Raw genomic sequence first — 13,781 nt, 5'->3', positions numbered from 1 at the left:
AAGAAAGCGGAGCCAAATAAGGAAAGAGGGAGCCCAGGGCCTAATTCCGCTGAGCCCCGGGGTCCAGCCGTGCCTGAAGCTGCCTTCCATCTATATGAGCCATTACATTCCCCGTGTGCTTAACCCAAACGCCGATTGTGTTTCTGTCACTTGCAAGAGCAACAAATCCTGATGAATGGAATCCCAGGTCTCTGAGTTACCCGGGGCCCTGGAGGCCACGCATATCCAGCATTGGGTAGTGGTGCGCTGACCTAATGGGTGAATGACTCGTTGGTCGCTCTCGCTCGAACTTCTCACACTGAAGTAAAGCCATCCTGTCAGCGTTTACCGTAAGCCACAGAATAAGCCAGCAGCACCTTTATAGAGCATTAACCTAAATGATGGCAAGTAGCTTAAAATACCTCCTCACTAGAAAAATTATATCGCAATCCAATGTGATTCACTCCAGGAAGGCAAGGATCAGTCAAGACTAGGAAACCTATCACTATAATTCATCTCATTAAAAGTCAAAAGAAAGCCGAAACCGGTTTGGCTCAGTGGTAGAGCGTCGGTCTGCAGACTGAAAGGTCCCAGGTTCGATTCCGGTCAAGGGCATGTACCTTGGTTGCGGGCACATCTCCAGTAGGGGGTGTGCAAGAGGCAGCTGGTTGATGTTTCTCTCTCATCAACGTTTCTAGCTCTCTATCTCTCTCCCTTCCTCTCTGTAAAAAATCAATAAAATATATATATATTTTTAAAAAGAGTCAAAAGAAAAACATATATGGCTCCTTAGATGCCAATCTTGTTAAATTTCAACACTTATTCCTGACTTAAGATAAATATATCTTAGCAAACTAGGAAGAGAGGGAAACTTCCTTCTGAGAACTATCACTCCAACCGAAAGCTGCATCACATCTCCAGGAGACGTCAGGGCTGCCGCACTGAAGTCACTGTATGTTAACAACGGCCCGCGGTGCCGGCCAGCGGGGCTCAGGGGCGGAGCTTCGATCTGTGAACCAGGAGGTCACAGTTCGATTCCCAGTCAGGGCACAGGCCAGGGTTACAGGCTCGATCCACAGTAGGGGGCATGCAGTGGGCAGCCGATCCATGATTCCCTCTCATTATAGATGTTTCTCTCTCTCTCTCTCTCTTCCTCCCCCCTCCACCCTCTCTCCCTTTTTTCTCTCTAAAAATCAATAAAAACATATTTTTAAATGACCCTCAATATCATAATTATTTAACATTATTCAGGAAGCACCTGCCACCCAATTAGACAATGTAAATTTTCTTTTTTCTACCAACTGGGGAAAAAAAGGAAGTGAAATTTTATTAACTTGCAGATGATGTGATTATATGCCTGGAAAAATTCCTCCCCATAAAAAAATAAAATAAGATCTGAAAAACTATTAGAACCAGTAGGACAACTTCATAATATTAACCGACATTAATAAAAAAGGTTCTAAGTCAGTAGCTGCCTTAGTTACAAAATAAAAACACCGTGAACTACGCTGGCGATCCAGCGAACGTAAGTGATTATTCTAAACGCACTCCCTCTTGCATTCAGCCACAGGCTCTCTTCTCGCTCTGCACAAATTTCGGTGGAACGCCTGAAGTGCCGGCACAGCGCTAAGCAAACCCAGATCCTCCAGCCAGGTGCCTTGGCTCAGCCTTCTCTGCTGACCAGGGACCCATTTCCTGAAACTCTCCACTCCCCCGTCACCTGGGCAAGCCCTGTGGGTCCCTCTCCAAGCTGGGTCTCCTGTCAAATCTTTTTCCTCCTCCAGCCAGAGGTCTTTCCTCCAAATGCGAATTTGACCATGTTGTTCTCCTACTTAAAATGCTTCCATGGCCCCTGGGGCCCGGTGGGAGGGGGCGGGGCATAGGGAAGGGTACAAACCAACCAATGAGTGCTTATGTGGAACAACAAATCTCTCTCTCTCTCTCTTTCTCTCTCTCTCTCTCCCTCCCTCCTTCCCTCCCTCTCTCCCTCCCTCTCTCTCTCGTTCCTTCCTCTCCTCTCAAAATTAATTTTAAAAAAATAATAATAAATAAATAAATAAACCTGGCCTGTATTTAGGGTGAGAGAGAATTTGTTATTATAAGAGTTTTTCCTTCCCGATACATGATATAATTATGGTCAACATAACATCTCTATCAGGTCTAAATGAAGACACAGTGCAGGCTGTAGGTCTTAACCAGGTGTCAACTCAGTGTCACCAGCCGGGTCATCCTGACCTTGAGGGGTGACAATGTCACCAGTGAGACCTTGTCACTAAATGCTATTCCTGAGCCCACTGCAGCCTCTGGGCTTCACTTGACATCAGGGGAGAGAGGAATGGAGGGACCAGGCCAATGGCACCGTGAGGACACGCTCACACAAATCCAGACCGTGGATCGGACTCTGCAATGCTGACATCACGAGGGCAGAAACAGGGAGGCCTGCTCCAGGCTGAAGGAAACAGAGAGACACAACAACCGAACACAATGCTCCAGCCAAGAGTGGTCCCTGGATGGTGGGTGGGGGCTGAGGGAGAAGGAGAAATAGCTGTAAGTTTTGCCACAACTGAGGAAAGTGGAATATGGACTGGATATTAGTTTATTTACAGAGATGGATAATAGTAGGTGATTATATAGGAGAATATCATTACATTTGGGAGTTATAGGCCAAAATATTTAGGGGTAAAGTATCAGGATGTCTGCAACATGTTTCCAAATGGTTCAGAGAGGAAATGGTGTATATGTGTGTGCGTGCGTGCGCACGCGCACACACACACACACACACACACAGATCACAAGAGGCAAACGTTCAGACAAAATCTAGGAAAAGGACATACTATTCTGTTAATCTCCTGTAGGTTTGCAAATTTTCCAAGTATACAGCTGGGTATAAAAATATAATGTAAAACCCAGTTCCTTTAACGACATGTAATAAACAGGTAAATATGGATAGCTTTACGATGCTTTTTTTTTTTTTTTTTTTAACTTTCCACAAGAGAAAAAGTGTGCCCGCTGCACGCCAGGGAAGCATCCCCACGTCTCATTAAAGAGGCAAAACCTCCCTTTAATTTGCCCTGGGAAACAGAGAACAGGTTATTAAAGCTCGCCCACACTCCGTCACCGTGACCTCACAGACTGTCCCGTCCGTGTGACGATGAGCTACAGCTGACTCCCCGTCACCGCACTCTGTGCGGGCAGGGCAGCCTCGGCTCCTGCTCACCCAGCCTGAGCAGGGGGCGCACGGCAGTCACTCAGCATCGTCAAGTGAATGAGATATCATACAGCCCTTCTAATGCCTATAATACTGTAACACGAAATGACTGACAGGTGAGACTGGAACAATTAGAACAACATTGAAAATGGAAAACTGCAAAACACCACCACCACCGAAACTAACACAGTAGCTACATGGGGGGGGATGAGTTGCTACGGAAAAATCCTCAGAGTGCGATGGGCACACCAAAGAAATGAGGACTATGGGGACTTGGGGATCCGGGGTCAGTGAGCAAGCAAGGGGGAAGTCAGGAGATGGTGAATGCTTTTCTCATGTATTTGAAGTTACAAATGGAAAAAAACACCTTAGTCCTAAATGAGGACAGCCTGGCAAACACAGCTGGGCATTGCTGCAGCCTAAGTAACATCATCCAAGGTCCTAACCCCACCCCTGCCACTCACTCACTGTGCCCCCCAGGCCCAGCACCCCTCCGACAGGCCCCTCACTGCAAACGGGAGGGTGGGTCTAAGGGAGCAGTAAGATCACAGCCTAAATAAGCCATGGAAACCCAATGTACAGCACACTGAACACACAGTATTGTACTGTAAGTATATAATGTGCTAAATGTTATTACAACAGCAAGCATATTACAACATAAAAAATGTACCAAAGCAACATGCTGTACACCTTAAATCTACACAATGTTACCTGTCAAATGTATCCAATTAAAAAAAATCCCATCCAATGATTCTATCTAAAGGACAAAATAAATCTCTATTTTCTTCTTTCAATTGCTTGTAATTTCTTAGGTTTCTACAAGTAATTTGTTATTCCTTTTTGAAATACAGAAAAGATTTACATTTTCTTAAACGATTTTTAAACAGATCGTCCTGTTTATCACACCCTGCTCTTGGCCATGGATCCCGAGTAGAATAGTTGGGAGACAGTGTTAGTCACGAAACTCCCAAGTTATGAGAAACCGTCACACTTTGCATTTACATAATGCTCGGCAGTCAGCCAAGGAATTTCTCCATGTCCAGTCCCACCCGCTCTCCTCAGCGATGAGGACATGGCCCTCGGAGGCGGGGCTCACGCAGGGCTGTGCTGAGGGGTCACCCTGGGAGAGGCGAGGGGGCTCCCCTCAGAGACTTTGCTTAGGAGGTTGAAGCTGGCCATGGCGGAGTATTTACACCACAGAAACAGGCAAACTCTACACATTGAAGCTTCTGTCCCCCACACTAGCCAGTTTACCCCCGCCCACCCCTTAATCCTACCCCCACACCGAGACCTGACTTCGGGCCGCCATGCTTCCCAGTCAGGGCTCCTTTCATGTTGATTCTGCTTCCTGTTTCGTCCAGGGCAGGGATGCTGCTAGATTAATAGCAGGCCCCTGCCTGTCCTATGAGCCCAGCAGGCCCTCCATCAGCAACACCCCCCCAAAGGAAGACATTGGCTCTGTTCAGACTGTACCCACACACACACACACACACACACACACAGTGCACACACAGTGCACACACACACAGTGCGCACACACACACACAGTGCACACACACATACGGTGCACACAGGTGGCACCAAGCCCGCATGCAGCTCAAGTCCCAGCAGCGACCCCGGGAAAGCTAAGCCGAGTTACCGCCCTCTTCTCCCCCCTGAAGAACAGAGTCTCAGACTCTCCCAGGGAGCGTTGGCCTGCGGACTGGAGGTCCCAGGTTCGATTCCCATCAAGGGCATGTGCCTGGGTTACTCAGTAGGGGGTGTGCAGGAGGAAGCCAATCAAGGATTCTCATCAAAGATGTTTCTAGCCCTTCCTCTGTGAAATCAATAAAAATATTTTTTCTTTAAAAAAAGACTCTCCCACCGAAACCGGTTTGGCTCAGTGGTAGAGCATCAGTCTGCGGACTGAAAGGTCCCAGGTTCGATTCCGGTCAGGGGCATGTAGGTTGGTCTGCGGGCACATCCCCGGCAGGGGGTATGCAAGAGGCAGCTGGTCCACGTTTCTCTCTCATTGACATTTCTAGCTCTCTATCTCTCTCCCTTCCTCTCTGTACAAAATCAATAAAATATATATATTTTTTTAAAATAAAAATAAAAAAAATAAAAAATAAATAAAAAAGGACTCTTCCCAGCCACCCACTAGCAGAACACCCCGGACGAAGCCAGTGCTTCCTAAATGCATCCTGCCAGCTGTGCACATCTGTGGGCCCAGTGAGCACATCAACCATCGGGTCCAGTGCCCCCGCCCCATCCTCGTGCGGCCCTCCAAGCCTGATTCTTGGCCCTCGTGTTGAAAAGGTTGATTCACCTCCAGGCGAAGTGCTATGCTCTTGCTTGGCGTAGATTTTCCATCAGATTCCCAGGCGGGAGGCTGACATGTGTGCACGATCTCCACCCAGCAGAGCTCAGCATCGGACAGATGCTGCCTCTCACCCGCCATCATTGTCCTCACGGAAGGGCTGGGAGCTCCACTCCCAGTGAGTGGGGCCAGAGGCCAAGCCCTCAGACACTTTCCCACCGGCTGTGTCCCAGGAGCTGTGTTTCCTGGCACCACCTCAAAGCGCTGTGTCCTCCTGAGTTCCTCACGTTTGTGTGTTTTTAAACATTTCCCAGGTACATGCTGTGTGCCAGGCCCCGCCAGACCCTTGGTAAGCCCTGCTTGTCTCCCATTGCATAAATGCATCGGCCTTCCAGACTGTAAGCATGGTCCATGTCTGACGTCCACGTCTGACTGTATCCCCAGGGAGCCCGAAAGAGAGCTGAGCACACGATAGCTACTCAAATAACTGCTGGATGACTTTTTCAAAGTGAGCGCCACGCCCCAGGGATTGTCATGGGGAAGTACAGGGCATGTGTTCTGACAGCTCCTCTTGGCCCTGTGGGTGGTGGGAGAACGAGGTACAGGCTCACAACAGACTAGTGCCGTGTGCTGTGACCACTCGCTAAGATTTCTTACCGCACTGAGCCTTCGCATCAACTTTCACAACCTACTAGTAACTACCTCTGTTCTCCCCCATCACCGATGGCTGGCTGAGGCTCAGGAACTCCGACAGCCGAGCCAGCGTCTCCCTCCCCCCCTCCCCTCCACCCTCCTGCAGCTCCCTGTCACAGGCCACCCGTGAGGAGGGGACTGCCTGGAATTGGGAACATGCTGATGGGCTCCCAATGAGGCTAGAATGCCCACCCGGCTCCTCAATGGCTTATCTTGGCCAAAGCCCAGCCTCATCCCTGGGGCAGCCCCAGCAGCTGCCCCCGTTCTGCAGAGGGACTCTGCTCCCGTCTACAGGGAGAAGGAAAGAGGAGAGTCCCTAGCCGGGGGGTGGTGTCCGACACACAGTACGTTCTCACTCGTGTTTTTGAACTGACAAGTGGAGGGGGCAGATAAGGACAAGGAGTAGGGGTGAAATGATGTGACAACGCCTGCCAGTAAGAAGGACCTCAGCCCACCTGGGGCCAACCCCACTCTCCCCAAGGAGAAGGACTCCCCACAGCCCTCCCCTGGCCGCACGTCCCCCTGCAGGCACAGCTGCACTCCTGTGATTCATAGACATTTCCTCTTCGAACCAAGTGGCTTTATTGCGAGGAGACTTATTCCCTCGGCACTTACTGACTCAGCAACCATTACTTGCCACTTCTAAATGCTGACTCAGAAGGACACAGGATTTCTAGAAAGTTAAGCCCCAGGGGAGTGAGGTTTTCTGCTGCCATCAGTGACTGTGAGCGGGTCTCATCGCTTCTCTGTGCCTCAGTTTCCTCAGCTGGGCAGCAAAGGCGTTCAGCAAGCACGTAAGAGAATTTTAAGGGAAAAAGTTTTGCCCTTTGTGTAATCCTTCCTATGAACAGAGATGGTGAGGAGTCAGGGCCCACTGGAGGGACAGGAAGGTTTAAGTTTGCTCGTTTGTTTGTTCACCCGTGCATGCACTCAGTAGGTTGGCCAGTCAGTCAGTCAGCATCCCATCATCGCTCAGCAGCCTTCCATGCTTGAGGGAAATGCTCAGAGAAGGCAGGGCCCTCACTCTCAGATTGCACAAATGTGTCTCCTTTATGAAAGTAAAAATCTTCTCCGGCTTGCTCGTTTCTTCCAGTGTGTTTTGAGCACCGCCCTTGTGAGGGCTCTGCAGACTTCACTCTCCTACAAGGCAGGGCCTTGTCTGGGGCAGTGACACACATCTCTGGCCCAGGCAGGCTCCCCGCCTGTGTGCAGCCCTGGTGGACTGAACTGGCTAAAAACCAGTGATTTCTAGATGGCAATGTGAAGGGCTGCAAACAAAATGGAGACTTGCCCCAGAGCCCTGTGCCATGCTCATGCTCCAGGCTGGCTGCTCTGTACCACCTGCAGATGGGCTTGTTTCCCTGCCCGTCCTTAATGCTTATCAGCTCCCATCTCGGCCTTCGGCCAGAGCTGTTCTGGTCACTGGTTTTATTAGCTCTCTGCTCACCGCCCAAAGGGCTGTGTGCGCCTGCGCCACCCCCTCCGCCCTCCAGGAGACAGCTCTGACCTTGAGGAGCTGGAGAGCCAACAGAGGGAGCGCGCAACCTCTCCTGACCCCAGGCTGCAGCCTTCACTCCCCACTCACCAGCCCCGTGACCTGGGACAGAGCCCTTCGCCTGTCCAAGGAGACTCCTGGGAGAGTCCGTCCGCTTCCCCCACTGTGCGCTCCTTATAGCCTGGTTTCCTCCAGCATCAGTAGGCACCGCAGGGAAAGAAAGGGGCCTGAGGCTAAACTGTTGGGCACTGCTGGCTTAAGCTCAGCCAAGCGTGGCCTTTCTCCCGGGACCCGACAGAGCCTCTAAAAGGTCAGTGTGCTCAAGGGGTCTCTCAAGAAAAGGGAGGTATCACGGGAGGGAAGAAAGGAAAAAAAAGAGAGAGAAGGGAGGTATCAGCCCCGACACCTGCTACTGCACAGACTGCACTGGGGACGTGCAGACGGGGAGGCCTGGAAGCAGGGGGTGGGGAGAGTGTCAGACACTCGGCACCTGTAATATTGGGCAGGCACTTAACACTGTTTTCTCTTCTGCAGAATGGAGGCAAACCATGTGTATTCTGCTCCGTTGCCGTGGTGTTTGGACCAATGTATATCAAAAGAGGCGCATGCCGGAACTAGCAGATATTCTTACAATGTAGAGGACTAGCCACACTCACTGAAGGTCTTTTTCAGTGGCTCGTGGCAGATCCTACAAGACGCTGTGTAACTGATGCCTCTGGCCAGTACAAGGACGGATAATAAAGACTTGGTTAGGTAAAAAACACAAACAAACAAAAACCACAACAATGGAGAAAATAGAGCCCAGGGGACTGGGTCTGAGTCTAGGCACTTCACTCCTTGCTACAAGACTACCGCCTGGCCCTTTGCCTTTCAAAATCTCAGTTTCTCATCTGTAAAATATTGCTTTCCTCACTGGGTCTTCATGTGTCTCAAATAAGGTCATGTGCACTCATTAAATTACTTCAACAATAATCTAATAAGATTATACCCATGAATGCAATGAGGAGCCTATTCCATTTCCATATTTACTCAACAAATGTTTAGTGAGTGACGTCTATATCCCTGGCATTGCCCTGAGGTCAATGAGAAGACACAGATCCCATCTGCCATCGTGAGAGTTACAGTTGCTTTAAATGATATATTTAAAATTTTAGGATTGAAAGGAAAATGATCCATTAACCAACGCCTTGCTTTTAAGCCAAGGAGGGATCTGAGAGAGAAAGAGACACCCCCAAGGTCACACAGCCAGGTTTTGGCTACAATAATATTTTAAAGATCCTAATGGAAAGCGGGGGGAAAGGTTAACCATTTAAAAAAAATCCAACGACTGTGTCTTTGACTAGTTTGCCTTCCTGTCCTAGGCACATCACGGAAACAGCGTGAGCGAAACAGGCAAGACCTGGTCCCCTGGGATTCAGTCCAGTGTCTTAGCCACTAAGAAGAGACATGTGCAGAGGGAGAGACACTGAGCCACCTCACTACCATTCTAACACACAAGCCTGGCCCTATCAATCTCCTGGTAGAAAAATCTTAGGTTCTTCTTTCTTTGCAGCAATAAAAATAAACAAAAATGAAAACAGCTGCTTTTATCGGGCGCTCGTTATACGCCAGGTGCTTTCCTCAGGGCATTAACTCAGGGCATGCCCCAGCAACCCTCTGCAGGGGATACTGTTATGGTCCCTACGAACCAATCAGGAACTGAAGGTTTTCCTTTAACCATTGCTCATTGTATATGCAGCTGCCTCCTCAACCCCCAAGGCTCCAAATTCCCTATGAACTCACATCGTACCCACCCTTTTGACTCTGGTAAAGGGCATTAAATACATGCCCACTGAATAGATAATCAACTGGCTGATCAAATGGGCTAGTTTCTTTCAAGGCGCCATCTTGCTAATAAGCTCTACTTTGGGGAAAAAGAGCTGATTGGTCTCCTGATAATCACATGAGAGGGAGCTGTGATGTTGTCCAAAGAGCCAGGGCCAGACCCCAGAGACCTGAGACCAAGGCTTATCTCTGTGTGGGCTCGAACCATCACTTCCTCACTCTAGGCCTGACCGCTTAAAGCTGTGATGATGATGAAGACCCAAGAAATGATACAACGAGCCTACAACTCTCCTAGCCCGAGAGCCTCTGAAACAGAAGGAGACGGGGTGCTCAGGAAGACATTTGAAATTGCACCCTGCCTGCCTTTAGAACTAGAGCTAAAGTTATACGCTTTAGAGTAGGATGCTGACCGGGTCTATTGGGGGTAAGTAAAGAACTTCCTCTCCCTCCACAGGCCAGTGGGTGTATTTTTCCTAAGAATGTAGACTTTCTCCCCGTAACAAAGATGATCAACCTGAGCACCTTTTTCAGAGAAGTGTTCTGGATGAATGTCAGTGAGGCTGCCACCCTCAACTGTCCACCAGAACACAGGGGCTGGTGTTATGCAAGAGCCCACGTGCACATGCTGGAGGCAGACAAAACCCTAAACCACCCTCCCACCTCCCACAGGCTCCTCTCGAAGACCCTGATGAGGAATAACAACTGAGTGCAATCAAGGCAACCGCAAACGGCGTGATGGCTCCACAGCTACGTCCACAAGAATTCACGCCTCAGCGAGTGTGAGTCTGTCAGTCACTGAACGTGAGAGCAGTGACTAGGAGCTGGGGCTCCACAGAGACACGGTTTTTGTTGTAATTCTTACTGTTGTTGAGGTTGGTTTTATTTATTGTTGTTATTAATAATTATTGTTATTATTTTAATCCTCACCCAAGGATATTTTTCCATTGGTCCTTTAGAAAGGGTGGAAGAGAGAGAGAAAGACAGAAACATCGATGTGAGAGAAACACATCGATTGGTTGCCTCCTGTAGGCTCCCCAACCAGGGCCCAGGCCAGCGAGGAGCCTGCAACTGAGGTATGTGCCCTTGACTGGGAATCAAACCCAGAGCCCTCTGGTCCACAGGCCAACAATCTATCCACTGAGCCAAACCGGCGAGGGCAGAGGTTGGTTTTAAATGAATCTTCATCCTAATGTTATCTATTGACCATGATGGATTAACAATCAACTTCCTTATAGGACAATTGTGAGAATTAAATGAGTTAAGTAAGCTAAGTGACCCACACAGAGCCCGGCACATGGCAAATACTCATATTGTTGCCCTCGATGATGAGAATGGTGTTGGGGGGGGGGGGGGGTTGATGACGGTGGTGGTGATTATGGTGATGGTGGTAGTGGTGGTGGTGGTGGTGATGGAGACAGTAATGGTGGTGGTGGTGGTGGTGGTGGTGGTGGTGGTAAAGGTAGTAGTGGTAGTGATGGTAGTGATGATGGTGATGGTGTTGGTGGTGGTAATAGTGATGGTGGTGGTGGTGGATAAAACAGCCTGAAGTAGAGAAATCCTACCAAAGGCTCTTCAAAACCCCCTCAGTAATCCTGTGACGACTCTCCTGGAGGAGCATTCCTGAATACTTTTCAGAAGAGAAAATGAAGTGGCACCTACTCCCAGGAAGGACCAGGCTGACAGATGCCCTGGACCTCAGGATAGGTCCCTGGGTCCCTGTGAGGACCATTGGGAGATGAAAACAGGTAACAGAGACCCGAAAAGATGAACTCCCCCGGAGTGAAGAGAACGAGGAGGAAATTGTGATAGCAGAGTGATGCCACTGTTCAGCATGAAGAACAGAAGTGTGGCAGGCGGCGGGAACCCTGGGACAGGAAATCTGAGACCCTGTTGACAAGTGATGCTCTTCAGAGAACGATTTGGCAAGATTTACTGAGATCTTAAAGGCACACACAGGATGACCCAACAACTCCACTCCTCAGTAACCACCTACAAAAGCAAGCTGTCCACGTGCTCAGGAGGCACGTACCAGCAAGTCCGGCACAAATGTGTTACAAAGGCCAAATGCAGAGCCGACCCACCCACACCAGCAGGAAACAGCTCAGTGAGCAGGGGATTCTCAGACTGTAGATACACGGCTCCCTTTGCTGAAGCATAAAAACAAAGTAGATTCACATTACTGTCTTGAAAATATTTTAAGACATACAATTGAATTATTTTAAAAGGTTACAAAGTAGACCAGCAAGCATAATATTACAGCCTATATTTTAAAAAGAGAAATTGAAAAAGAAAAAAAGGAAGGAAAGAATGACTTTTCTCTATGTATATAGGCACCTAAAAAAGTCCTGGCAGGAAATGCACAAAGTGGATCACAGAGGTACTTTGACGAAAGGCGGGAGTGAGGAAGAGGCTGAAAATAAAACTGGGAAAGGGGTGAGTCCGTGGGACTTCACTCTTATTTTTAACTAGGAAAATATATCCAGGCACTTCCTGGGCACTAAAATTAAATTAATACGTTTATTTTTAAGGAAAAGCAAAAGGAGATGGAAAGAAGAGAGATCATGACTTCAAGAGAAGATGCAGCTACCAAGAGTAAGGGTCTGCCTTTGCCTCCTCTGGGAGGACTGGCCACACACAAATGTGGATACAACACACCTGAGCATACGTCCACAGTTTCTCGGAATGAGTGTCCAGAGTTTTGTCTTTTGGCTTTTTTTTTTATTGATTTCAGAGAGAGGAAGGGAGAGATAAAGATAGAAACATCAATGAGAGAGAAACTTCAATTGGCTGTCTCCTGCATGCCCCCGAGTGGGGATCAAGCCAGCAACCCGGGTATGAGCCTTGACCAAGAATTGAACCAATGACCTCCTGGTGCATGGGTGATACTCAACCACTGAGCCACACTGGCCAGGGTGTCCACAGTTTTGGGAATAAAATTTCTAATTCTATATCACATCAGTTATATTTATAGAAACTCTTCCCTCTAAATCCTAGAAAAATATCCCTTATACTTATCAAAGGTAGGTATGCTGTCAGAAATTAGAGATATCAGCCCTGGCCAGCTAGCTCAGTTAGTTAGAGCATCATCGCAAGGTTATAGGGTTGACCTCCAGGTAGGATACATACAAGAAGCAACCAATGAATGCATAAATAAGTGAACACATCCATGTTTCTTTCTCTCTCAAATTAATAAAATAAAAATAAATTAGAGATACTAATAGGGGACACATGAAACTTGGCTACCTCTAATTTTGTGATGGCCTCCACTGTCTTACACAGGCACAGATGAAGTTCTGTACTGCATTTAGCCGTTGCAGGTAAAAAAAATTTTCATTTCAATTTTTAGAGATAGTTTTACCTTTCCTTGTTTTCTTCCATTCCTCTGAAGACACACTGATTCATTACTGTGGAACTCGCCCCATACACAGTGTGGCAGGCTGAGGTCTTCTTCCTGGAAAAGGCAAAACAACCAATATCTATAACCTGGGTGCATTTATATTGTAAATACATGGTGAACTGCATTAAATACATAAAGGGGAATAGTATGTGAAAGGCTGCCCGCTGCCCATCAAAACCCATTCTCCTCTTCTTCCATAATTATTCAAGTTTCAACAGATTTCCCAGGCATCATTGCAGCTAGGTGCAGCCAGGTATCTAAATTCCCAAGGAAATGTGAAAGGAAGTGGTATGTGCCACTTCCCTTTCTAGGTCTTAAGACATAGGCATGCTTGGTCACCCTGGCTGGAACTCAGCTGACCCTGCAGATAATGACAATGCTCTTGGACATAACAGAGCAAAAACACGGAAGGCACCTGGCCTGCGACTGACTGGAGCTTGGCCACCTTCTCACCTTGTTCCTTGAGTCACTGTTTCATTGGGTCCTGTTTTTATGGCTACTTCACTCTCATCCCAGTTGGGACTATATTAAATATTTCCACTAGGACTCTTCTGAGGGTGGATTTGGTTGTTTGGAGCTTGGGGCATGCTCTGACTATGGAGACAGGTGAGGCCAAACTCTTTTTTGTTACAATTTTGGTAAAACCACATGCAATTTCAAGTAGGCATGCCATCAATGTTTGATGGATGAGGAGGCATTGACAAGGTTGCATTATCTTCTAGTGTGAAGACTTAGAAATGCTGGGCTCCACGAGTATGAGCAGTGAGCCTGACTCCACAAAGTGACCGCTTGGTTTGGGAAAATGCCATCCACCTGTACACGATACCCGAGGACTCCAGTCTATGTGCTTAGGAATGACAGAGAGAGCCACGGGGCAGAGTCAGAC

At 48.3% G+C, this 13,781-nt stretch overlaps 1 protein-coding gene across 2 annotated transcripts in view; it reads right to left on the bottom strand.

Moving 5' to 3' along the window:
• ARHGEF3 (Rho guanine nucleotide exchange factor 3) overlaps window positions 1-12,953 on the bottom strand; it is a 250,794-nt gene extending 237,841 nt beyond the window's left edge. For both annotated transcript variants that reach the window (XM_045579038.1, XM_036430790.2), the window contains exon 1: window positions 12,857-12,953. In XM_045579038.1, coding sequence (XP_045434994.1) covers window positions 12,857-12,900 — 44 coding nt within the window. In that variant the 5' untranslated portion in view covers window positions 12,901-12,953. The remainder of the gene's footprint in view (window positions 1-12,856) is intronic.
• Window positions 12,954-13,781: the final 828 nt, after the last annotated feature.

The sequence above is a fragment of the Pipistrellus kuhlii genome, unplaced genomic scaffold (genome assembly GCF_014108245.1).
Source record: "Pipistrellus kuhlii isolate mPipKuh1 unplaced genomic scaffold, mPipKuh1.p scaffold_m20_p_11, whole genome shotgun sequence".
Taxonomy (NCBI): domain Eukaryota; kingdom Metazoa; phylum Chordata; class Mammalia; order Chiroptera; family Vespertilionidae; genus Pipistrellus; species Pipistrellus kuhlii.
The sequence above is the reverse complement of the archived record's forward strand: the minus strand, read 5'-3'. Positions and strand labels throughout refer to the sequence as shown.